Source organism: Oryzias latipes, chromosome 4 (genome assembly GCF_002234675.1).
Source record: "Oryzias latipes chromosome 4, ASM223467v1".
Classification (NCBI taxonomy): Eukaryota; Metazoa; Chordata; class Actinopteri; order Beloniformes; family Adrianichthyidae; genus Oryzias; species Oryzias latipes.
In genome coordinates, this window is record NC_019862.2 from 5,221,895 (window position 1) to 5,248,617 (window position 26,723).

Sequence of the window (26,723 nt, forward strand, 5' to 3'; positions counted from 1 at the left end):
ACAGTTAAAAAGTGCTTCTATTGGCCTTGTGTCATCTGGAGACATAGCTATGTACAGCTGGGTATCATCAGCATATCTGTGAAATTTGATGTTGTGGCTTCTGATGACATTCCCCAGGGGAAGCATGTAAATTTTAAAAAGCAAGGGGCCAAGGATGGAACCTTGAGGCACAACATATTTAATTTAGAGAAGGGTTTTCCATGCTTACCATACAGTTTCTCTCCATGAGATAAGATTCAAACCACTTGAGAACAGTCCCTGAAAAGCCAAGACTTTGAAGTCTGTTTACAAGGATCAGGTGATCAACAGTATCAAAAGCTGCTCTTAGATCTAGTGGAACTGATACTGGGATCTGACCTGAATCCAAGGCACACCTGTCAAGCTCTCAGTACTGTGGCTCCTTCTAAAACCAGACTGGTTTATCTAAATTAATGTTTTGCAAGAGAAACTCATTCAGCTGAATAAAAACAAGTTTTTCTAAAACCTTGATTAAAAATGGCAAGTTGGACACTGGTCTGTAGTAATTAAAACCTGAAGGGTCTACATTGGTATTTCTTTAGTAACGGTTCAACCACTGCAGTTTTAAAGGCACCAGAAAAATACCCGTCCGTAGAGAGTAGTTCATAATATTTAAAATCTCACTCTCAAAAGACCTGTAAAATGATTTTAAAAGTGATGTAGGGATGGGATCTAAAAAACAGGTCGTTGGATTAACTTGGGAGAAAACCCGATCAAGTGTTGCAGCTTCAACCAGGTCAGAAAGTGCTTCCTCAGGTAAAATCAAGCTATCGTTTAAAAAAAAAAGGCTTGTCTGTTAATTTATGATGTTAGATCGGACAGAATTGATCTTCCTCATGAAGTTTTTAAAGGTAGAATGATTTCTCTAGCTGAAAGTTTCCGAACGTTTAGAGATCTAAAGGAAGTTTTTAAATTATTATGGGATGGCTTGGCGGCAGTTTTGTGGCAAAGGTTGAGATTTGGAGATTTTCACATTTTCCCGCAATATGGTAAATGGAAACATTTTTTTAAGCGATCTTCAGAAAACGTCTTAAGTCTACAATGACCACAGTTGTCGACTTTTGACCTCAGGAAGAAGCCGGCATCTTGATTTTTTTTTTGTAACACCTTAATTACTGGATACAAACAAAAACTTGTCCTGGGGATCGATCGCTCTGAAGCATCATTTAAAAGCTACTGTGGAAAAATTGCTCGAATAAGTAGTTGTAGATTTTGAATGGTGTGCATGTGGCGAGCTCCAAAAGTGGCGTTCTCCTGTTACTTAAAAATATAATCCATAGATCCCTGGCTAGAACTGAACAAAATACTATAACTGCCATGGTTTGGGTTTCTTTGTATTAGTTTTTGCTTCCGTTATGTCACTGTCATGATTTGAGTTCTGTTTCCTGCTTTATTTTGAAGGTTTCTTGCATGTCATGTTTTTGAGTTTTACTTCCCTGGTTCCAATCTCTCCTGATGGTTGTCACCTGTGTCTTGTCAGTCCTGTCACCCTTGTGCTATCCAAGGCACTTTAACGTTGGGAGTTGGGTCATCTAGACCCACTAGACTGAACCTTTTTTATTTATTTCACCTTTATCCACAGTTGTCATGGTAGAGATAACACGTCAACTTGGGGTGGGGTCATGGGATAGCACAAGGGGTATATAAGTCTTGCCTCTGTCTTCTTCTTGTGCTGGTCCATACTGTCTCTTCCCTGACTGTCTTCTGCCCTGGTTTCCTGTTTAGCTCACAGTAAGTTTACTTTTGTTTCCCTGCTCTGCAACGCTTTTTGTTAAGTAATAAACTAGGGATGGGAAAAGAAGCCCCAAGAAGCTTTCACAGGGTTCATGTAATTGTGCTGGAAAAACGAACCAACCATTCAGGGCTTTGAAAACACACAGAATAGCGGCCTCTGGTGGCGGACTGGACGTACATCGACATATGCTTCATCTAAGCTCCTTGTAACACTTCAAGGTGGAAATGATAATGAAAACACGTAAAACAAAACAATGTTTTTAATGAAAAAAAAAAAAAAAAGGTAAAACACAATGTGTGACGTTTTCTATGAGAAGTGCATGACACAGCAAAACACACTTACATGAAGAAAATAAACGCAATGCAAAAATAAAACCAAAACATTGTAAAACTCAGGTCCTGAACCCAGAACCTCTGGATGCAGAAGCCATCGACTACCCCTGGCTGCGGCAGGAGGAACGCTCATTATCGCGGAATGCCTGAATGCTACGGAATATTAACCCCGCCCACGTTGAGCCCCTCTTCTTCTTCGCATTTTACAAGTTTCCATGTGCAATATTGCCACCTAGCAGATGAGGCAAATTATCCCGCGATTGCCGTCTTCACATATATGCATTGTACAAGTTTCCTTGTGCAATATTAGGGAGTAAATCAAATTGAGGCTCGAAAGCAGTACTTTTTGCTTGGCCTCACGGACCCAGAGGAAGCATGTGTGCTCGACTTTTATCCTTATTTATCCTTACTTAAAATACGTGCGGGCAATGGAGCAATGTGCATCTTGGCTGCATTTATTTATTAATTTATTTTTTTATTCATTCGTTTATTTAACAGGGACAGTGCATAATTAAAAGCATGGCTGCAATGTGCCAGAATTAGCCCAAAGGCTAAATTTCATCTGTAGTCCCCGGACAGGTGTTAAAATCATCAACCAAAAATCCTCAAAACATCAATTAAATACATTTATAGAGAATATACATGTACAATGAACAATTCTTTAAAATGCATAAAACATGCTCACAGTGAGAAACATAACAAATACAAAAGACAAAAGGTGACAGATCGGATAAAGAGAGGCAGTCATTAATATAGTTCAATGTAGACATGTTTGTTGTGATATGAACCAGTTTTTTAGGTGCCTTTTAAACAGATAGTTGGTGGTGAGGTCCCTAATAACGTGAGGAACAGAGTTCAACTCTTGTGCTGCTGCTACCGAGACAGCCAATGTGAATTTCCATCTGTTTTTATGTCTGAATGCACGTAAATAAATGCAATTAACCATCTTTAGGATATGTACAATCGTGCTTTAAGATCTTTTGTTTTATTTTTTTTAAATGCTCCCATATGGCTACAGGAGAAAAGAAAAGGGCAGACTGAACAAAGCTGCTGACTAACTTTTTCTTTTGGAAATAAAGATTAACTTTACCTGTCCTTTATTGATCAATGGTTTATTGTTGTATGTATAGTTATATCACAATACAAAATATATAATTTATCACACCCAGGTTCCACCAATATATTGTGTAATAACTGTTGTGTATTTATGCTCAGTCTCACACAACTCCAGGAGTGCATAGTCTCAGGTCGGTTAATCGTGGAAAGTAAAACTCCTGACCCCATGCTGAACATGCATGAGTGGGTTTTCTCCAGGCCTTTCTCCCACCGTCCAAAAACATGCTTAAAGGGTAAATTGGTCACTCTAAGTGTCCATAGGTGTGATGTGAGAGTGTATGGGTGTGTGATGTGGTCCTGCAAAAAACTGTCCAGGATGTCCCCTACCTTCACCAGCAAGTGATAGGCAGCCCCGTGACCCCAAAAGAGATAAAGTGTTGTAGAAGATGAATGAATGTAATGCTACAGTCATTTGTGCATTACACATATACAAATATAGACAAAAAAAACTTTTTTTTAAAAAGCGACAGGCACTGCGATTTACTGTTTCTCAAAACACACATACACCTTTAATTTTCAATTATCCATAATTTCTGTGCGAAATGTTTCACAGTCGATGAAAAACTGAAATGAAAAAACGAAAAGCTCCCTCAGTTCCATCAATCTCTCGTCACATTCACTCACGAGGGAGCAGTTTGGGAGCTCTTTCAAAATTTCCTTCTGTTCTCCTTCATCCATCTTCAGAACATCAGGCAGGAAACATCTTCCTTGAAATGACGGAGTTCTGCTCCATGTGGTTGCCTGAATGGTCATGAAGTAAAGCATCTTCTTCCTGCATGGAGAAAAAGGTCATTAATAAAATAGATGCTGGAGATGCACAAACAGCAAGTTCAGAAGGATCCATACATTCCTTCCTGTCCCACTGCTGGTCTTCATGTCCCCTTCCCCCACAAAGAGAATAGAATAACGATGAAAAGATAGAAATGACACTAAGAAAAGATCCTGGACATCCCATCGCCTAAACTTTTATAATAAATACAATATTCTATTATATTTGAAGGGGCATCTGAGGTCACCTAAATAATCTAACAGAAAATGAAAGCATGCAGGAAAAAACTATGTATGAGTACCACAGCTCTACCTTCAATAGGACCTGATGAGATGGATTCAGAAGGCATCTTTTTCAGTGAAGCATCTTCTTCATCCTGAAAGTGGCAGAGGGATTCACAATAGCCTTCAAAGAAGTAGCTTCAATATTTCAATATGTGCCTACTGAATTAAATGACCTCTCGATTCACAGCTTCCGATTTGTGAGGGCACTAAAAGAACATTCCACTGCACTTTTCCCACTAAGGCTACGTTCACACTGCAGGCTGAAACGACCCAATTCCAAATTTTTTGCCCCTAAGCGGCCCAATTTCGATCTTTTCATGACAGTCTGAATGACACAGATCCGATCTTTTCAATTGCGACCCAGGCCCCGTGGGTTTGCCGTCCTGATTCCGAATTGTAGCCGTTCTTTTCAATTGCGACCGCCGTCTGACCGGCCAGGCGACTTGATTCCGAACCGTACGTCATCGACACGCAACAAACGTCATCATTTTGCGTTGAAGTAGGCGGGAACGAGAACGTAAACATCAACCATGGTGGACGATGCTGCTGAGACCAGTCAGTGGAAGGATTAATATTTGGATTAATATTTGGGCTGATCGCTCTATTCAGGCCAAACTCCAGGGCTCTTATCGCAACTGGGCGGTTTTTGAAAAAGATTCCAGCTAAATGGCAGAGCGTGGTGTTGAACCTTTCCCGCGATAACTTTTTTTTCTTTCTCCCCGGCCTTTCCGACCGTGCTCAAGCGCGGGGGACCCGAGGCGATCCTCCTCCTCCTCCCTGTTCTGATCCTTAGATTCTCCAGAACGGGTTAATAAAGAGTCCATAGCATTTATTTTGGGGGAAACCTTCTTTTATTACCGTCATCCGTAACACACAACATGAATGCGCGCCCACACTGCCCCCCCACCTATTCTCTATCGCGGCACGCGCTTGCACACACACACGCGGGGGCGCGGCCCCAACACATACACATTCCTCTTCCACTACAGTGGATACAGACGATCCCGACTCCAATGCCTTCTTAAAATGAGAAGATTGTAATTGTGCTGCTCCTTCGTGAAAATAAATTTAATATTACAAAAAGAGCTCCGCTTTTGACAACACTGTTGTTGACATCCATTGTTAACGTTGGCTCCGCAAACAACAAGTGACGTCGTTCACCGTTGAGTATTCTTCTGGCTTCTGCGCATGCGGGTCTCGTTTGGGTCGTGTCACGGTCACACTGGAGATCACAAAAGTTCGGATTTACTTGGAAATGTGAACGGTCTAGCAAACAATTCGGATTTTTTGAAAAAATCCGAATTGAGCATTAAGCCCTGCAGTGTGAACGTAGCCTAAGATCCCCTAGAACCAGGTCCTGTTCAAAAACCACAGGACCTGGACTGCTCAAAACTGGATTAAATTATGATTTAGATAGTAAAGAATACATTAAACACAGTTTCTGCCTTGTGAAACTGTTAAATAGAGGGATTTTTATCGCATTTTACGCAGAGAGTCCACCTTAGACCAGGTCCTTCACAAAATTAGAAAGAACGTGTCTCTGTCCAAATATTTATAGTCCTGACTTAATAATGGTTGCTATAGAAATAAAACCAATAGAAAAGCAGCAATTTGAAAAAAAGGAGTGTATTTTTGTTTGTTTTTTACAGAAATTTGTAAAAGTGGGGGCCATGAGGATGGAGCCCATAGGGGCTGCTTAGCAAGTGAGGCAGGGTCAAAGGTGGGCGGCGAGGGCGGAACATACAACACCCTTCACAGCTTAAATTTTTTCCTTGATATTTCGTAAAGTTCATAACACATCAGTACCAAAAGTACAAGCAGGACAGTCCTGAATGAGCTGAACGTTTTGATATGAAAATGTTGGAAAAATTATGAAGTGATTTAAATGAGCTAAAGAACTTACGGTAGTGGAAAAGCGATGTTAGTGTGAATGCTTGAAGCACTGGCACACATCACAGAGATACTTTAGAAAGCATCTCTGTGATGTCAGCAGCAGCAAACTCCCACAATGATGCAAAGGGCTTAGCCACAGATCTCTGCAGATCACTCTGACATTTCCCTCTTTCAGAGCTGTCCCCACTGTCCTCCTTAGGTGGAGCATCTCCATCTGACCTCCATTCACTAAAAAAGTATTGAAAAGAAAACCAACTGGACCAGATGCCACAACAAAGGCTGGAGAGCTTTCCTCCCACCTGTCTAAGCCTCTTAGTCCTGTAAGTCTGTGTGGCTGCCTCTGCTCTTATCACTGGCCATCTAATCCTTCTCTGGAAAAGGTTAGCTCCTCTGTGGACCTCTGCTTTGTTAGCGTGCCAGGACGACCCCACAACCTTTGAGGTGATGGATGAGCTTCTGTTACCGAGGGGTGAAGAGGAAGTGCGCTCGGACCAGAGTTCTTTCGCTCCAGGGGGCACAGAGAGGAAAATGGGAGAGCGGATCAAGTCCTTCTTCGTGGATTCAGTGACGGGAGACCTGGTGAGGCGCGTGAGGGATTTCTGCAAGAGGAACGGGCTGCTGACGCTGTCTGTGGTGGCTGTGATCACCGGCTGCACGCTGGGCTTCACGCTGAGAGGAACCCAGCTGTCCTCACAGGTACAGAACCTGCAGAAAAATTCTCCATGAGTCCTTCAAGACGTAGACAAATACAAAAGCGTTTCACTGTCACCCAGAAAAGATTTGTGAGATCATGAAGGTGTTTCCTTCATTTGTCACTTCAAACATGGGATGATGATCTCCTCCGTGCACATTTTTCTGTAACATAAACTGAAGAATCAGCAATGAATGTTTGAAAAAAGTCCCGTTAAACTGAAGCACCCTTATCTTTTTCTCGTAAACCAGAGAATTCGATCGAGTTTGATATTTATTGACAATGTATTCAGTAAGTTGGTTAATTGGTAAACTGGGCGTGGTCGGTGTTGTCAGAAGACCAAGGAGATTTTGGCTAGTAGTCATTTGTTATTGTCAACCCCTTTTCTACAAGAAATGCTGTTTTTCTGTTTTTACGTATTCAAATAGCTTACTAATAACTCTTTAACTGTCCAGGTTGAATGGTTTGGTTGGGGTTTTTGGTGCTGCACTTGACTGGTTCTCATGCTTTTGGCTGAGAGAACTAATGTATGTGACTGTCTGGATCCTATTCTTTAACTGCTCCGCTGTTGTTGGTGGTACCACAACAACCGGTCCTAAACCAGTCCTAAACTGGTTTTAGTTTAGGCCCTTTTTGTTTTCCATGTACCTCCTTCTTCTGGGCTCCATCCTGAGTAAACACATGGTTTCCTTTCACTGCTCTGCTGACGATAGTCAGATATATTTACTAATTCAGAAAATTTGCTCTGTCACATCACTACTGTCTTATCTAACCTTTGTGCTATCTTAGATGACCCCACCCTTACATTGACGTGTTCTCCCTACCATGACAAAGGTGGATAAAGGTGGAAAGATTTCATGTAATCCATGGACACCAGTGAAGATCACAAATCATTGAAGAAAAAAGGTCCTCCAAGGCACATTAATGTTGGGAGTGGGGTCATCTGGACCCCAAAAGATAGCACAAGGGTTAAAAGACATCAAAGACTGGATAGCTATGAGTTTTTTAAGTTTTGATGATTAAAAAAAGGAAAGTGATGTTGTTTAGTCCTAGCAGCTCCTGTGACCCCTCCTAAGTGGAGTTGGGTCTCCTGGCTCCACTTTTAGAACAGTCTGTGTCAGACCTGGGTTTTAAAATAGACAGTGGTTTAAACATAACAGCCAAATCCGTTCAGTGGTAAAATCCAGTTTCTTTTATTTGAGGCATTTTTAACTAAACATTTCAAGACAGAAATCTATGCTTTTACAGTTTTTCTCAGTCGCTTTAGTACAATTCTCAGATCAGAATTGAAGTTTGCAAATACGTGTGTGCATTTCTCAAAACAATTTGTACAAACAGCAAAACACCATGGATTTCTTGCAAAAGCCTGTAACCTACTCAAAATCTTTAGTTCATCTCTCAAAACTAAGTCTTTATGTCATTGAACATGTCAGTGCCATCAGAATGTCAAGTCCTTGTGTCATTGTCTACGAACAAGACAGTCAAATGACTTAGTCATGTTGTCAATATAACTGTGTACTTTAGAGGGAGGTTCTGATGTAAACTATGGCTAAAGTTTTGATGACAATTATTGTAAAATGTAAGTTACACCTTTTTTGTTTGATTGCAAGAGACTGGACAAGATTCACATTTACACTTTTATTGTTCATATTGTAATTTTTTGACAGACCATGTCATACCAACATGGAAAAAACCCACTGCAAACATTAACACAAAGGTAAAAAAAAGATAGGACAATATTCTGTACAACAGCACAGGCAGTGCAGTAGGAATTGGTGTGGTCTTCCTACACCTCTTGTCGTTCCTGTATGTTAGGCCACAAATTCTCATCCACATCACAGCGAATATCCTCTTTTGCAATGCAGCGAAATATGTTTGTCACATTATGACAACTTGGTCAACCATTTTGCAGTTAATGACTTATACGATGAACTAATGACTAGGTGTTTTGAGGAGTAAGACTATTGCACAGTGAACTAAATAATACATTTAGATCAACATGACATAAACAATTGATAATGTAGCAAAGAGCAGAGAATTGTACATAATCATTTGCATGGATGTACCAAAGCAATTGCAACTTGTTCAAAGAAGTGAGAAACTGCTTATATGATGTGCACAAGTGACATCATGATGTGAAGATTGAACAAATAGTTTTGGGATTTTCATTCTGATCTGACAATTGTACTAAAGCGACTGAGAAAAACTGTATTGCATCTCGGCTGGATTACTGTAATTCTCTTCATGCTGGAGTTGGCTAGTCGTCCCTCTCATGCCTCCAACTGTTCCAGAACGCTGCTACTCGGGTCCTGGTTGGAGTGCGAGAGAGAAACCACATCACCCCTATTCTGGCTACCCTTTAGTGGTTGCTTGTGAATTTTAAAGTTCATTTGAAGATTCTTTTATTTGCTTTTAAATCTTTACATAATTGTGGAACGCCGTACCTCTCTGAGCTTCTCTGTTCTTTGTGGAACGCTTTATTTCTGAGCATTTGGCAAGCCACCCCCTTTTTTAAAAACTTCTTATAATCTATTTTTTTTGTTTTTTTTGACACAGTCTTTGTGATGCTTTTATCTGCCGTTTTTACGTGTTCATGAGATTTATTCATAGTTTTTACCTGTAACTGTTTTAATCTCTTTAATCTCGCTGTTGTTTTTAATGTTTTAAGCTTTTAATATGAGGCGCCTTGTTTGACTGCAGTCATTTTAAGGCGCCACAATCAAAAAAAACTTGAACTTAATTTGAACTTGAAGGTGAGCGACACTGGTTCACAGAGAAATAACTCATAATACTTTAACGCTTTGCTTTTACTGGAATTTTGATCTGTTCTTTTTGAATTAAGGAATATTTTATTAACTATGTTCCCCAACAGCATTTAGTAATTGCCACACACACTTTTCTCCGTCTGTAAATTACTCACCTTATTTCACTCTCTGTCACAACAGCATTACAACAGCTGTTGATAGGACTGGAAAAACATGGATCCAAATTCAAATATATTTGGACTGCGGAGAACCGAACATTTTTATTGGACTTATTATCAGAATTGCTTGAGAGTTTAGGGCTCAGAGAGAACTTGGATCATGAAAGTGAAATGAAGGAACTTCCGCTGACGCCTGCAGACTCAGATGGCGTGACGAAGCTCACAAAAGTGTCACACGCCGCGGTTAAACCTAAGCATTTCTGTTTATAGTCTTGCTTCAGCAAAGGAAGAAGGTTCGCACGGCTGTTTGGCGGCAGCAGAAGTCCTCGTTGCTCCCCCTTTGCAGCAGACTGGTGTTCAGGAGTTTATCCAGAGAAAATCATCTGCTCCTCATGCTGACCTTCTGTCTTGGGATATTCTTCATTGAGTCTGTGCTGTTTGCACAACTCTACTTTGCTTTGACTGGAACTGAAATGTAGTTTTATCTATTTATTATATCCTGCTGTTTATCTGTTTTCTTCATGTGCCACATTTATCTCACTGAATGTTTTTAATGAAGTTGTTTCTCCTTCAGCATTTTTTTGAGAGCTGGCAACAAACTTTGAAATAATAAAAAAGTAATTTCAGCTTCCTTTTTGTTAGAGGAGAGGCTGTGAGGACTGAATATTAGCTGTTTTTGTCCCTTACTCCAAGAATGATTAATTTCCATGATATTGAAAAGAAAAAGAACCGCTTGGAAAGAAAAATCTTGTTTTTACAGCAGCATGTCATGTCAGTGCTAAAACATTTTTACACGCTTGCGTAAAAGCTCAGGAAGGGGGGAAAAAATCATCCTGAAAAAAAAAATTCTTTAAAGTGAATTTGTTTTGAAGTCAGTTGTTTGGATAAATGTAGAAAAATTTCTTAACACATCACTTCTATTTTAGTTAAGCGAGCCAGCAAGTTGTCTGGAAATAGTGGATAAGTCTTCGTTTTTGTGGCTGACTTAAGCTTTTTATATTTAACCCACTAAGATGCACAACCACAGAGTAAATGTAGCAAAGTGAAGGAAACCAAAAATGACGATGTATGCAGCTCACATGTGTGTTTTTTTATGAAGACGTTGAAATAAACCCACACACTTTGATAATTTCAATGGAACGATTTTTTTTTGTTCCTTTAATTCTTTAATTCATGGGTTGTCTTGCTTGAACTGCCCATTTGAGATCTCTGCAGAGTGACTCAGTAATATTGATGTCTGGAGACTGAGATGGGCAGAACCTTCACCTTATTCTGTCGGACTTGGGCTTGTGTTTCTGATCATTCTCGTGTTAAAATGTCTCATGTCCAGCCTCCAAGCTGAAAAGTGCAGATTTTCCTCCAGTATCTTCTGATAAATGTGGTGCATTCATCTGGCCTTCAGTTCTGGCCAAGTTTCCTGTGCCTTTGTAGCTCACACATCCCCAAACCATCAGCGGTCCGCCTCCGTGTTTTACAGTAGGAATAGTGTTTTTATCATCAAAGTCCTTGTTGACATCTCTCCAAATGTAGCGTTTATGGTTGTGGCCAAAAAGTTCAGTCTTGGTTTCCAAATTACTTTGGTCCTGAGGTTTGGAGGTTTGATTCTGTGCTGTTTGGCGCATTGTAAGCCAGCTATTTTGTGACATTTACGTCACAAAAAGGCTTTCTGGATCACAGTGGAAGTTGTGTTTTTCTTTTCATCCCTAATGATTTTTCTGCCAGTTGTGGCAGAAACAGATGTGACGGTGGTTTGGTTTCAACAGAACCCATCAATTGCCACTTCTTGATCAAAGTTGATCACTGCTGACCTGCATTCTCAGTTCCTTGGCTATCTTCTTATATCCTTTTCCGGTTCTGTACAGTTCAGGTGCCTTTTCCCGTAGATCTTTTGACAGTTCTTCAGCTTTCACCTTGACTCAGGATCCAGAAACCTCAGTGTAGCACTGGAAGAAGGATACAAGGGTCTGTTGGGAGCCCAGAAACTCCAAGACATTTTGTGCACACACATTCATAACAGACAAATGAGTGGTGAGGATGTTTACCTTTAGCTGTCATTCAAACCTTTTTTTGTATCGGCTTGTCTGGATGTTTTCAGATCAAAGACATCTGGGTGTGTAAACGTTTGAACAGGGTAATTTGGGTCGTTTCTATAGAGCCTGTGACCTTACATGGGTTAAAACAATAATTACTTTTTTTTCCACAAAGTAATACTTCACGTGATAAGTCAGTCAGGAACATGGATGTAAGCAATACTTGGATTTACAGCAGATACCTTCACATTTCTGTCTGTGTGTCTCTCATTACAATGAATGGAAGACATGAAGCATGTTTAGAGATTTATTTATTTATTTATTTATTTTAAAAAGCTCAACAAAAGCATTGATAATCACATCTCCATGTCTGGGTCCATTCATGCAGAGCGTGCTCCGGCAGCCGAGCTATGCCCAAGTGCAGACTTAAATTCAAGGTACTTTAATAGTACTTACCTTGTTCTTACATGCTCTAAGTACCACAAAGACACCTTTGCACAACATGTAAATACCCAGTAAGTACCACATCAGTATGAACCAAATAGTACCACATAAATACACAGCAAGTACCATGTAAGTACAGAGTAGACACAAAAAAGTACCATGTAAGTACCCAGTAAGTCCCATAAATAGTACTATGTAAATAACCTGTAAGTACCCAGTAGTTACACAATAAGTACCATTATTATTATTTTTAATAGTAAATACCACTTAAGTACACGTTAAGTTCTGTACTGTAAAAGAAAGCGTTTCCAATTTTTCAAGTAAATTTAATTGATTATTTCCACCTCTTAGGATCTCCAGCTGGCATCAGTCACACATGGCATTTCACAGAAGAATCAGCTTTTCTTTTTTGTGATTCGAAGAAGAAAAAAAGCCACCAACCTGGCAACACAGCTGCACTCTTAGTTAGCTATGACAGCAACCAAAAAATAACACAATATCAAAATTCACTCATTTCTATTAAAGGAAAATGTTCTACAGTGACAAAAATGCATGAACAAGTCAAGTAAATAGAAACATAATCCTTAGCTATGGATGCTGTAAACATGCAACACTGAGAGTGATCAGAGCATCAGAGCAAGTGTCTGTAATACCTCCACAACCTACAGGTTTGAACAGAGTACATGTGAGCTACATAGGAAGCAGTCATCCCACTTTTGTCAGACAGTGTCACATATGATTCTCTAGGAACTCTGGAAAAACAGGAACTGATCCTCGTCACATCTGCAGTAAACTGTGAAACTCTCCGACTCTGGACTCACACATGGAAGTGTTTGTGAGCGGATCTGATCCGTGAGGTGAAAATAGATCTGTTTATTCTGGAGTCCTGTTTCCTGGAGGAACTGATCCTGCTCAGCCGGACGGAGGTTGGCGTCACTCATTTCACACCTTCTGCTCTTCAGTAACTTCAAGGCGTCATTTAGACTGTTTTGGTTAGCAATCGTCTTGTAGGAGGGGCTTCTGTCAACAGCTCAGGAGTCGCCCTGTAGGGGACGCAGGCTGGCTAGGAAGATTACTCATCAGATTGATCTGAAATTAATTGGATAAGGATAGTTTAAATTTCATGATTCCATCCATCATAGGGATGCTGGAGCCTATCCCAGCCACTGTCTGGAGACACCTTTTTTTTTTGGGGGGGGGGGGGGGGGTACGTTTTTTTTATTAAAAAAAAGCAAGAAAACTTCAAATGAGTAAGCAGAATGTTGGATGACTTCATGTCTTCTGGTCCCAGTAAATATTCATCTTTTATTAGCCTATTTATTTATTTATTTATTTATTTATTTATTTGTTTATTTATTTTTAGCTTAATTATATATTATTTATATATTATTTTGTGCCCACAAAATAATATATAAATAATATTCACAGAACGTCGAGGGACCACAGGGGCTCCACAGCTGGGATTAAACTTTTTTCAATGTGAAATTTTCTTTGGGGTTTTCCATGAAAAAATGATGTTATAAATTGAATAGACATTTTGTAGTTTGTTTTCCTTTCATCAATATTATTTTTGTTAGATATGTACAATGCAGTGAAGTCTCTAAAAGCCTCAACAGCAGGTTGTGTCAGAGCATCTGTCTTTGTTACTCCTTAGGGGTTCATCCTTCACTCAGATCAGTCCTTCTTCCTTGTTTCCAGCACTTCTTGTCACTCCCAGATTTATCTATGGTCTCATTTATTTGCAATTGTTTTAAACAGAAAGGTTTTTTTTATTTTAAATGTCTTATTGATTCCAATTTTCACTCCCTCATGTTTGATCCTCTTAGGCCAAAATCTACTTCTCCTTTCCTGGAGAGCTGCTGATGAGGATGTTGAAGATGCTCATCCTTCCTCTCATCACATCCAGGTATAAAAAAGCACTGTGAATGCATTAATTCATTCATCGGTTTATTGGTTAAGGTTACCATTTGTACTGTTCATATAATATCCAGTATAAACAAACAACCAATAAAAAAGATAATAGGCAGAAGCATACGCAGCTTGTTGTTCAATGTCCTCAATGTCCATGCTAATCAGTTTAACAAACCAAGTAGATACAATCAAAATAAAAAAACAATCCTTTACAAATGGATACAAGTAAATAAAGTCCTTCTACAACTGGGTTTTGTAATTGTTCTGTGCATTTACATTCTAGACTCTTCTTGAACTGTAAAAAGATGTTCCTAATTTTAATTCATCACTCAATTCATTTCATAATTTCACACCAAGAACTGAAACACATCGTAACATTATTTCTAATTTTAACATGTTCAAAGTGATGAAGACCTGCTGAATTATACTGACTAACTGTTAAAGCAAAAGTCTCTATTTTTTTCAAACTAAATTATGTTTAACTTTTACTAAATGTTTAACTCTATAGACCATTTCTAATATTTTACTATAAACAATGTCTTTTAATTTGAAACTTTTAGTTAAATTAAATAGAGAATGTGTTGGTTCACATGACCCTGTTCTATTAATTATTCTAATAGTTTTTTTGTTATTTAACCACTGATTCAATAATAGTTTTTCCTGCATTTCCCCAAACCTCTGCAAAATATGAAAGATACAGGACAACTAATGAACAGTAAATAAGATATACACTCTTTTTGTTTAACAATAATTTTTAACAGAATGCCAAAGATATAGAAAGTTTGTATTTTATGTAGTTTATACAATAATTCCAAGACAATTTATCTTCAATTATTGCACCTAAAGACTTGAACATTTTCAATTTCTGTACCACTTAGATATAATTTCACGTTTCCCACCTTTCTATTACCAGAAGAAAAATCATAAATGTAATTACATTTTTATTTAGGGATAACTTGTTGGAATCAGACATTTTTTAATCAACTTAAATTCTTGTTCAACTACATTCAGCAACTAATCAATGTTTTTTACCTGTACAAAAAATATTGGTATCATCAGCAAACAAAATAAATCACAACTTTGTTAATATTAAAAAAATATCATTTATGTTTATTAAAAATAATTGTGACTATTTATGGAATTTCATTTCATTTAGACTGTCTCTCTAGCAGAAAAAGAATGGCAGCAGCATAACCAGTTGCATGGGTTAAGATCGCCCAAGTTAACTTTTACTAGTATTTTTGTCAGACAGAAGAGTTTGCTGTTACACAACAGACACCAACATCTCTGCTGGCAGACATGAACAACCAGGAAAATAGGAAATTAACAGCTTTTTAACACACGATGCAGCCTGTTGAGTCATAAAACGAGACGTTTGATTAGATCTTTATCTGGAACTCCTCAGACAGTCAAGCACAGCGGTGGAGGGCTGATGATACGGGCTGGGTTCACTGTCATCTAGCAGACCCCAGACTGTTTAAATCAAGAGCCAGTTGTGAGTCTTTGCCATCGGCATCATTTTGTTGTTTCTCCGCAGTTTGATGTCGGGGTTGTCGTCTATGGAGTCAAAGGCTTGCTGCAGGATGGGTGTCCTCACCGTCACCTACTACCTGTGGACCACCTTCATAGCCGTGGTAGTTGGCATCATACTCGTCATCATCATCAAACCCGGCGTGGGGACAGAGATGGATAGCAACCGGCTGGGCGGCGGCCCTGTGATGACGTCAGCCGACGCCCTGCTTGACCTGATCAGGTAAGGGGGGCACAGGTCATCAGAATTTTGGGAAAATGTATTTACATGTGGGAAAATGTGCCCAAATTCTTTTAGAAATAATGATTGAATTGAAAGCATAAAGATTTTTACTGGAAAAAAAATAGAAAGAATTTGAATGTTGTGGAGTTCCTCTGCTTAATTGGCATTTCAAACAAATACAGGAAGCTCAAGAAATGCGCTCCAACTTAATATATTTAATGCAAATGTTTTTTTTGTTTTTTTTTATTAACAATCAAATTAAAATTTTCTGGTTTTGTAAATCCTGAGCAGGCAGTTCTCCAAAAATTCTCCAAAAGTCCACAGATTGCTAAAAGGCTTTTGTATTGAATGAGAATTTGAGCTTTATGGATCTTATATTTTGTCCAGAACATGTCACAGTTGTTCAATAATGCTTATTTGTGTAATCTTATAACTTTGCGCTCATGAGCATACATGTTAGGCTTGTGTCTTTACTTCATTAGGATTTTAGATAATCACTGTGCCTTTTTTATTATAAAAGACATTTCAAATGTCTTTTAAGGTATTTTTTGGGCTTGAGTGAAGATTTTCAAAAAAATTAAATTGAAGTAGCAGAAGATTTAATTATTTACTGATAAGACAAGAAAAAACACAGAAGGAAAAGCAAGAAAAGCTAAATTCATGCTTTAAGCAATTAAAATTGCTTTACAGAAAAGACAAACCAGATGCACATAGAAAAGGTCAATACAAGAAATGTGAAATCAAAATGTAAACATGACTAACAGGTAATGCATTAAAATCCCATTTAGAACAGTAAAATCATAGATTATCATCAAAATAATTTCAAAACATTATTAAAAGAGGTCAAGGCTTTGTTCTGAGACAGTCACAATTTTTAAACCCAGTAAACAAATCCTGCCTTTGAAATAATACTTTAACCATTCAAGAGCAGTTTTAAAGATGCCTACCTGGCCTTCTAGTATCTGCAGGATCACACGATCGTCTGTGTCAAAGGTCGCATTCTGATCCGACAGCACAGACACAGATGTTGCCAGTGTCTGCATTAAGAACCGTGTCATGAACTCCTTGGTCAGAGCAGTTTCAGTGCTGTGATGGAGCCTAAAATTCTTGAAAACCTCTGCTCATCAGGAGAAAGCAGTTAGCTGCTGGTGAATTACTTTTTCAAGAATGTTACTCCAAAATTGAAGTTAAAATTTAAACAAAAAATTACTGTGCTCAGTTTATTTACAGTATTACAGAGGAACATAGCTGATGGTTCACACGGTGAAGTTGTGGGAAAGAGTAGTAGAAGCTAGAGTGAGGTCAGAAGTAAATATTTATGAACAACAGTTGAAGATGTTCCTGTAGAAGAACAGAGAAGGTCAGTAAGAGCTGCATTGTGTATTTGTAGATCTACAGAAAGTCTTTGACAGGATCCAGAGAGAGGAGCTGTGGTTTGGATAAGAAAGTCTAGAGACAGAGAAGAACGTTGGATATGTTGGACATTAATGAGAGCTGGAACACAGTGGTGAGATGTACTGTAGGTGTGACAGAGGAGTTCAAGATGGAGGTTTGACTACACCAAGGATCAGCTTCTAGTTTCTGTGGTGATGGACAGAGTGACAGGTGAGGTTATCAGGAATCTCTGTGGATCATGATGTTTGCAGATGACATTGGGATGTATAGTGAGAAGCAGGGAGCAGGTGAAGGAACATCTAGGTGGAGGTTTGCTCTGGAAGAATGAAGATCAGCTGCAGCAAGACTGTGTGTTATCTGTGTGTCAATGAGAGGAACTCAAGTGGAACAGTGAAGTTACAGGAGCAGAGGGGAAGAAGATGGAGAACTTTAAATTCTTAGTGCACAACAATGGAGAGTGCAGAGTTGAGACCAGGAGAGACCAGGATGGATCAGGTATGAATCCATCAGAGGAACAGATCATGGTAGATGTTCTGGAGATAAATGCAGGAAAGCGGGTGGAGATGGTTTGGACACATTCAGAGGAGGAACAGTGGTGATGTTGAGAAAAGGATGCTGAGGTTGGAGCTACCAGAAAAGAGGTCTAGAGGGGAAGACCAAAGAGGAGGTTCATGGATGTAGAGGAGGTGAACATGGGTTAGATGGAAGTAGACATGTTGCAGTGGTAACCCAGTGTCATTATTTTCTATGCCAAGGCTGTCTTTTGTATGTCTGGTGCTGTTTTTGTCGTACTTTTAAAATTAATAAAACAAAATAAATGAATGGAACTCTGAAATAAAGGGAAGCACAAATAATGGAAATCATTTTCCTTGTTATCTTCAGAGTGAAGAATCTGTTTCCTGCAGATCAACGCCAAAGAGCATGCTGCATCCTCGCCACACTCATATTTTTATGCATCACTGAGATTGTCGACCCGGTATTCGGGGTTGACTTGTTTTCTTGAACAGAAAGCTTGTGCAGCGCTCCAAGTCACCTGACCATAGATCAGTGAAACTCACTCACTCACATCAATCCCATTACCGCTCGGGCTGATCAGTGTATTTTTAGTAATCCTGCGGGGATGAGTGATAGATTACCCGAGTGGTGATCTCTGCTGTGACACGTTGGCAGACCGTGCCAGCTTTGGAAGGAGCTGCACGAGCGGATCAAACACGCCGTCATCCTGCTGACCTCCAACCCCGCTGAGGGTCAGCTGATCTGAGCAAAGGAAACGTCAGACCAGGAAGAGACACTTTAATGAAAATGTCAGCATGCTCGCACAGATCTTTGTGAAGAATCTGTGGCTGCGCCATCGTGTTCAAAAAGACATTTAAAGCAGAAAAGCCTCAAACACCGGTGGAGCCAAGAGCATCTTCCTATAAAGGATTTATATAGAGCAGCAAAGAAGTTATTCTCCTATAGTAAATCCAAGGACTTCTTTTGATCAAAACCTTCTTTACAAGAGAGACCCTGCAAAGATTCTGTCAAGTTATTTCCATCCATCCATCCATCTTCCTCCGCTTATCCGGGACCGGGTCGCGGGGGCAGCAGACTGAGCAGAGATGCCCAGACTTCCCTCACCCCAGCCACTTCCTCCAGAAATATTTTAAATATTTGAGTTTTACTGAATTCGTTCAGCGTCATCTGCTGGCAGGAATAAAAAAAAAATGAAAATCTGTCAACAAAGAAAGTTTGACAGTTTCATTCATTAGTTTCCATTTTTTCAGGCCTTTATTCCAAACCAGCTTTTGGGAGCCGGTTTAGCTCGTGCTGGTTTGCAGCACCTTCCATCCATGAAACCAGGGTTCAACTCCGGGCTGCTCCCTGTTCCCTTCTCTACTTCTGTGCCAGTCCCAAGCCTGGTTGCTTTGAGAGGGTTGCATCAGGAAGGGCATCCAGCGTAAAACATTACCAAGTTTACCATGTGACTCGTTCACTGTGGTGACCCCTGATGGGAAAAGCCGAAAGAGAAACAGCATTCCAAACTAGCTTTTCTCTATAGAGACAAGGTGCTGCTCTTTATCAAAGCCCTCATTATTTTTGCTTTTGGAATCCTTCAACTGCATCAAGAAATCAGACACCAGATGTTAGTTAGAAATTCTCATTTCACAATTTCTTCAATGTTATAGGATTATCCCCTTGACGTCTATTAATGCATGAAATCACTTCAGTTCCTAAATTACTATAACTTAACATTTACTAAAAACATAAGTGACTTGTTTTTCCAAAGCTGGAAATAAATTCAGGTGTCATAGGGTTAAGCAGGAGTCCTGGATGCTTTCTACTGAGATTTTTCAAGTGTCTAAACAGTTAATTAAATCACTTCATTAACATTTATTTACATTTTAGTTTTATTTTGTTCAATTTATTAGTTTTTGAAATAATAATTACATTTTCTTCTTTCTTTATAGAAACATGGTTCCCTCTAACTTGATCGAAGCCACATTCCAGCAGGTTGGACCACACCCCATTGAGATTCGTTTAGTTTTATGACTCCCTGTAATCAATTGGCTGTCTCTTTGCAGTACAAAACCGACCTGATCCCCATCCTCAAAGTCCCGACCAGAACCATCACACCCAATTTTGTCTACATTATCCCTGACGACAGCAACCCCAACGGGCGCACGGTGTACCTGGAGCTAACTCCTCCCCCAGAGGTCATGTATAAGACGAGTCCCGGCACCAGCCAGCAGATGAACGTACTCGGCATCGTCATCTTCTCTGCCACCATGGGTGAGCGGAACAGTAGAGTTCTCGGGTCACCGTGTTTAAACTATGGTTCTAGAACTGAGCATCCGTCATGACTCATTTATCTGCTGAATGAACATTAGTTCTGCAACGATTATTCAATTATTAAATAAATCGATTTCCTTTCCTACGATCCAACCTAGAGTAAATCAAGTTGTTAAAGGGCCAATATCATGCAAAATCAACATTTTTGAGCTTTCAAGTATATTATAATGTTAATTCCTCACAAAAACCAAGCAGTATTTTGATCCATTCACACATTTGAGTTTTTCTCTAAAAAGCACCTCCCTGAGCACCAGCTCCTCCCAATCCATAACAACGAGCAGGTTCTCACATTCGGAGAACTAAACTGACCAACTGTAAAACAGAAAGTTTTCACACCATGACCCTTGTGCAGAACAGTGTTCATCAAACCTGTTTAGTCTGAAGTCTGGATTTCAAATCAACACATCTTTCTGTCTTAGACAGAGAACAGCTGGCATGTTAAGATAAAATAATTAATTAAATTATTGTAATTAAAATAATGTAAAAATAAAATAATTAGAAATAAATAATTAGAAGATGTGACCCTTGAGACCAAAGCTTTACTTGAAACACGATAGATGAAGCATGAGTCTGGTTCATTGTAGGAGTTTTTTCATTCTTATGGTTTGTCGTAAAGGTGGCATGTTTGATCATCTTGCAGGTCTGCTGCTGGGCAGGATGGGTGAGCGTGGAGCCCCTCTGGTCAATGTGTGTCAGTGCATCAATGAGTGCGTGATGAAGATCATCAACGCTGCTGTGTGGTAAGATGAAATCTCATATGCTCATAACACCTGGAGGGTTTATTTTAGTATTTATTTAAATGGGCATTGATGGTTTTTTTATTGGCTGGACAGGGGTGTAGTGGTTAGCGCTCTTGCCTCACAACAAGAAGGCCCTGGTTCAAATCCCTGCTGTGTTCTTTCTGTCAGCAGTTTGCATGTTCTCCCTGTGCATGTGTGGGTTTCCTCCCAACACTCCAAGAACTTGCTTCGTAACTGGCATCTTTAAATTGCTCCTAATAGTGTGAGTGTTCGCCCCTGCAAAATGACAGGATGTGCCCCACCTTGCCCCTGCCCTGGCATAGGCTCCGGGAAGCCATGACCTTAACAGAGATCTAGTGGGTTCTGAAGATAGATGAAAGGAGGTATGGTGTTGAGACGCCCACCTCGATAAATAGATCTTAAGCACTAAATGGTAATTTTTTGTTTGATTAAAAAATCTGCTTTTCTTCCTTTGACCCTCTTTTTGAAGAACCACGGCATAAATCTTTAGTACTTCTCAGTGTTATCTCTGTAAATCTGGCCCTCCCATCTGTGTGGTGGTGGCACTGTCTTTGTTTCAATCCTCTGACGTGCAGCAGGGTTGTGAACATCTGACCTGATGACCCCTCAGGTGCTGAAAACGTGCTGCTTGTGTCATCAAGCGCTTTCTCCCTCTGCAGGACTCCGCCCCTCTCGCTGTGGAACTCCGCTCTGCCGCTGCTTCAGCAGCTGATCTAATTGAAACCGGCAGCAATACAAGTGCTAAAGATGCCCACCCCAGTGTAAATAACCCACAGAGCTGTGGATGTGTGTCTTCAGAGCAGACGACATTAGTAATTGTGGATCAGGTCAATCAAGGACAGAAAACCTTTGTTTTTAAAATGTTCTATACATTTTTAGTTTTTTTTAAACTGCAGCAACATTTTGGGACTTTCTTCTGGACTGCTCATGATGTTGTGTTTTGGAAGCAAACTTTTCATGATTGAGCAGCTGATGGACATGACCATCCATCAGTCCATCCATCTTCAGAACCTGCTAAACCCCCTCCCTTAGCCCAGCTACTTTTGAGGTCGCCAGCCTGTTGCAGAGCCACACAAATACACACACACTAACGCATGCACACCTAGAGGTCATTTAGAGTCACCAATTAACCAAAGAAGCATGTTTTTTGACTGTGAGAGGAAACCGGAGATCCCTTAGAAAACCTGTGCATGCACGAGGAGAACGTGACAACGTGCTGACCACTCAACCACTGTGCAGCCCGGACAAGAACCTAAATTTGTTTTAAAACCTGAGAAAAGAACTGAGAAACTGTTTCATCTCTCCATCATCATAACAGCTGATATAGAGGGAACAATAGGACTGTACTTCAGTCTGAAGAGCAGTGTAAGGTGGGAAGAGCGGGTTTGTGACCCAAACCTATGAGTTTGTCTTGTGCTAGAAAAATATCATGACTAATTTCACCTGCGGACACTAGGTAGTTTATTTAGCACCCCCTTTTTGCGATCATCTTTATACACGCAGGCATAGGGTCACGTCTCAGGACACGCCACGGTGACATCCTAAAGCTCTCTGGTATATTTTAGCATCGATCTGAATTAAGGTTGTATTTGTTATCCTTACAGGTACTTCCCTTTTGGGATAATCTTCCTGGTAGCTGGGAAGATTCTGGACATGCAGGACCCGAGCACCCTTGGGAGGAAGCTGGGGTGGTACGGCCTCACCGTGCTGGCCGGCCTCTTTGTCCACGGCCTCATCCTCCTTCCTCTGTTCTACTTCCTCCTCACCAGGAAGAACCCCTTCACCTACATCCGCGGGCTGCTGCAGGCCATGGTGATCGCTCTGGCCACTTCCTCCAGGTCAGGGATATCCCATTCTTTTGTGGTTTCGGTCACGTTTTGGGGAAATGTATTTGACTTCCACCTCTCCCTAGCTCTGCCACACTTCCCATCACCATGAAGTGTCTGTTGGAAAACTGCCATGTTGACCGGCAGATTGCTCGTTTTGTTCTTCCTGTTGGAGCAACAATCAACATGGACGGAACAGCTCTGTATGAGGCTGTGGCGGCCATCTTCATTGCTCAGGTTAATGACTATGAGCTGGACTTTGGGCAGCTGGTCACCATTAGGTAAGACCCCCCACAGGGATCGGTGTATGTCTGAGTAAATAAACATGCAACCATATGCAGGAGATACTGTCATGTATGCAAAAAACAAGAGGAGTTTCCAAAGTTACTCTTGACTTTAGAGGACCACTTTAAATTATCTGTAATGGTTTGATGCTCATATCTTTTAGAGTCAAAGCAGCAGAGACTTTTTGTTTGTTTTTTAATAAAATGTATTTTATTGTTTTAAAGAAAGATCAATTTTTTGGAGCAGCATGCAATCTTTCAGTTGATGTTCTTTTTTTGTGACAAATACTTTTTCCTTTAACATCTCCAGCATCACAGCTACGGCAGCCAGCATTGGTGCAGCTGGGATCCCCCAGGCTGGCCTGGTTACCATGGTGATTGTGCTCACCTCGGTGGGTCTGCCACCCGATGACATCACTCTTATCGTGGCCATCGACTGGATCCTGTAAGTCAGAGTTCCAACAAAAGGAAACCTGCGGCATCAAATGTTCTGGTTGGTCGTGGTGAAAACGGTTGTTCTTCTGCCTCTGCAGGGACAGATTTCGCACCATGATCAATGTCCTCGGAGACGCTCTGGCAGCGGGAATCATTGGGCATCTTTGCCGGAAGGACTTTCCTCTGAGTGGGACAGGAAAGGTAAAAAGATTTATAAAATATAATAACAATTGCCCAAAAAGGTCTTCCAGCAGTGGCAGCTATGATATTCCAGAATGAGGGTTAGATGGCGTTAGGAGGTCATGTCCTCTCTGTGTACCAACAGCGTTTCATGTTCTTCTAGGTACAACAGAGTGACAAAATTCTAGCCTGTATGGAGTATTGACAACATGTCTGAAAAAAATAATTTCACAAGAAAAACCTCAGTATATGTTATTTTACCTCATCCAAAGACAGTTTCTGCATCTACAGGTCAATAAGGACCTTTGTTCCTTTGAACATTAAACTACAGCCACATAAAACACTGTCTTGTATGAATGCTTAGAGTCCAAAAGTATTCAGTAATTCCAGAAATAGTTCTGTGTTACTGATTTAAAACTGCTATTCAGCCTGTTTTATACACCGTTGCTTCAAAGGGCTCCAGGGTTCAGATTTTTCTAGCATATAGTGTTTCTATCAATACAACTCATAATATCTGAGACGTTATGCCTTTATTTTGGGTTTGTGCAAGGAGCACATTTCTATATGAACAGTGGACTTTCCCTCAGAAAAGCCATTGTTCAAGAATAAATCTATTAATCGTGTCACCTGTAGACTGTCTGTGTAAAAATGAGTCCTAGATTGGAAACATAAGCCTGTTACTTCATTCATGCCTGCAGGCTGACATGTGATTAGATTACTGCAGCATTTGCTCACATTGGACCAACAACCATAACAGATTATCTCCCTGGATGTCAGTTTGAATCTTGCTAAGCCACCAACCAGCTCATCACCAAGCATTTCACTTTATTGTTGTTCCACATATGTGCTTGAGCACTTTGGGTTTTGTTTTGTAAAGTTTGAGGATTTTTTGGTTCTGTTATAGTTTCATTATTTTCCATCTTTCTTCCGTTGGGTTTTTTGTGAAGCATACCTGGACCCTACTAACTGCTGTTAGTCTGTACCAGTCCACTGGTGCACCAGTTGTCTGGCAGGGACCAGACTAGACTGCTGGACCTCTCAATTGTTTTTCTTGTCTGAATTTGTTCTGTCCAGTGCTCATATTGTCCGTAACAATCCAACCCATAAATAGCCCCCCAATTGCAGTTGCTGTCAATATAACTCTTTTTGCCTCTTTGGGGTCACCAATAAATTTAGGATGAAAGGCTTGTGGGTGTGTCCATTTATGGCGTTCTCCACTAGAATGAATGTGGAATGCCTTCAGATTGAGTTGCTGCCCCAAGAGAAAGAGGTTACGTCTTTATGCAGTTTGTTTACAAGTCAGGAAAGGATGGAGTGGGATATTGACTAACAGACAGATAGTAGTTGAAGCTCAGACATCCAGGTTTGTCTGAGCTTTGAGCTTTGATTTATTTCTAATCCAGGAAGAAATTAAAGTAGTTCCTATTGTCCTGCACATTCAAAGAAGACAACTGAAGAGGTTTGAACTTCTGGAGAAAATGACACCCAGAAGCTTTTCTAGTGAGGTGTCATGGATATGTGTCATGATATCTCTGCTGGTCGAAACACATTTTTGGTCGTGGCTAAGTAAATATGACTTCAAATCAAGTTGTATTTAAGACTTTATATAGAGTAAGAAAATAACCTGCCACCTGCAGGTCCTGTACATTTTTTGTCTTCGTACACCCCTTATTGTAGTTTGAGATGAGCTTTTCCGTGGTTTGTTGCTGAGTTGTTTCTGTGTTTCCTCCACAGCCTGTGCCATCATATGGGACGCAAACTCCACACAACAACTCCCACAGCATGGACGTGCCTTTGACCGAGATCCACACGCACAAAGACTGCATGTTTGAAATGACAGGCGACTCCATGGGCCAGGGTCATGCACACACCGTCTACTACAACATCTGTCAGGTGTGAGGGCCTGGAGACTCAGCAAACCCTGGCAGAGTTCTGATAGGACTCATTGTGCCAACAGAACTGGACTCCTTTGAGCCAGGCATCGTGGTTCTGCCAGGGCGTTTGGGCTCAGAGGTGGAAGCAGACTAGTATATCAGAGGATTATCTGAAAGTGATGCAAAATCCTGCAGGAACAGGATGCTGCTGATTTGACCCAAGGAGAATGGGCATGTTCTTTACCCTTGTCACACACCTAATACACTGAAGGAAAGTCTGTCACAAACAAGATCGGGATTGAGGAACTGAAGAACTGTCATTCAACCCCCTAAAACAGTCCTTACCATTTCTGTTAGTGTGATGGCCTCCATCCAGCAAGCCTTTTTCTTCATCCACAGAGAAGAAACTACACTTTCCATCTGCCTATAGGAGTCTGGCTTCCTTTTTTCAAAAGGAAAAGGTGAAGAAAGAGTCCAAACATTTCTCATACAAGGGACAAAGATCATTTTTTTGCATTTGAAAAGTCAGGATTTTCTGTAAAATGAAGATATCTGACGTGTTCTTGGACTTGTGGACCAAGTGGCGATTCATTTTTCAGACTGGAAGAGAAGTTCCAGCAGGATTCACCTCTGTCTGAGTTTGCAGGAAACCAGAACCTCTAAGTACCAAACCACGGACTCTAAACATGTCCTCCTTTTACTGGCTTTTCTCCTCTGATAGAAACAGGGTCCTGATCCAGGATCTGAATCATTGTAGAGTCAGACCTCAAGACCAGGACAGGTTTCTTCGTAGAACCTTGGAGTCAACTGACCTGATCGGTCATTTCTGGACCCACATGAAGGGTTAAAGTAATGAATGAAACCAAGTGCTCTTCATCTCGCAGACTGGACCCTTCTCGTCCTCTGCATGCAGGCATGCGCTCTGACTGGCTTCATTTGAAGCCGATGTGCATTATCTATCCTCTTGTTCTTGTTTTCACCCGAAAGATTCAAAATATACAATGTGCAGTAACATTTGTGAGAATTTCAACAGTTTGTTGTAGCCAACTTTGACTTCTGCCTCTTTTTGGCCAAAATAACATTCACAGTGGCTGCTGTTGAGTGGGCGTGGCTTAACACTAATTCAGAACAGTTTTCCTCTGCTGCTACTGTAAAGAAGGGCACTTACATCAAACAATTGCAGTTGATACTCATTTACTTTACAAATGGACATAGGAATAAGTGCTGATGATCATAA

General features: G+C 40.4%; 1 protein-coding gene across 1 annotated transcript; it reads left to right on the plus strand.

Moving 5' to 3' along the window:
* The first annotated feature begins 1,574 nt into the window (after positions 1-1,574).
* Positions 1,575-26,723, plus strand: LOC101174903 (excitatory amino acid transporter 5-like). The gene is made up of 12 exons (XM_011473785.3): positions 1,575-1,749; positions 6,347-6,843; positions 14,062-14,141; positions 15,684-15,899; positions 19,745-19,787; positions 19,859-20,066; positions 20,767-20,866; positions 22,492-22,725; positions 22,800-22,994; positions 23,308-23,442; positions 23,531-23,633; positions 25,347-26,723. Exons 2-12 carry the CDS (start codon positions 6,592-6,594, stop codon positions 25,509-25,511), a joined length of 1,731 nt encoding a protein of 576 aa, XP_011472087.1. The 5' UTR covers positions 1,575-1,749; positions 6,347-6,591; the 3' UTR covers positions 25,512-26,723.

Excerpts from the sequence above, each read along its gene's own strand:
- LOC101174903 (XM_011473785.3), top strand. The coding sequence starts at position 6,592 with ATGGATGAGCTTCTGTTACCGAGGGGTGAAGAGGAAGTGCGCTCGGAC. Across the intron at positions 6,844-14,061 it reads GAACCCAGCTGTCCTCACAG|GCCAAAATCTACTTCTCCTT; the intron begins GTACAGAACCTG and ends TGATCCTCTTAG. Across the intron at positions 20,067-20,766 it reads CATCTTCTCTGCCACCATGG|GTCTGCTGCTGGGCAGGATG; the intron begins GTGAGCGGAACA and ends ATCATCTTGCAG.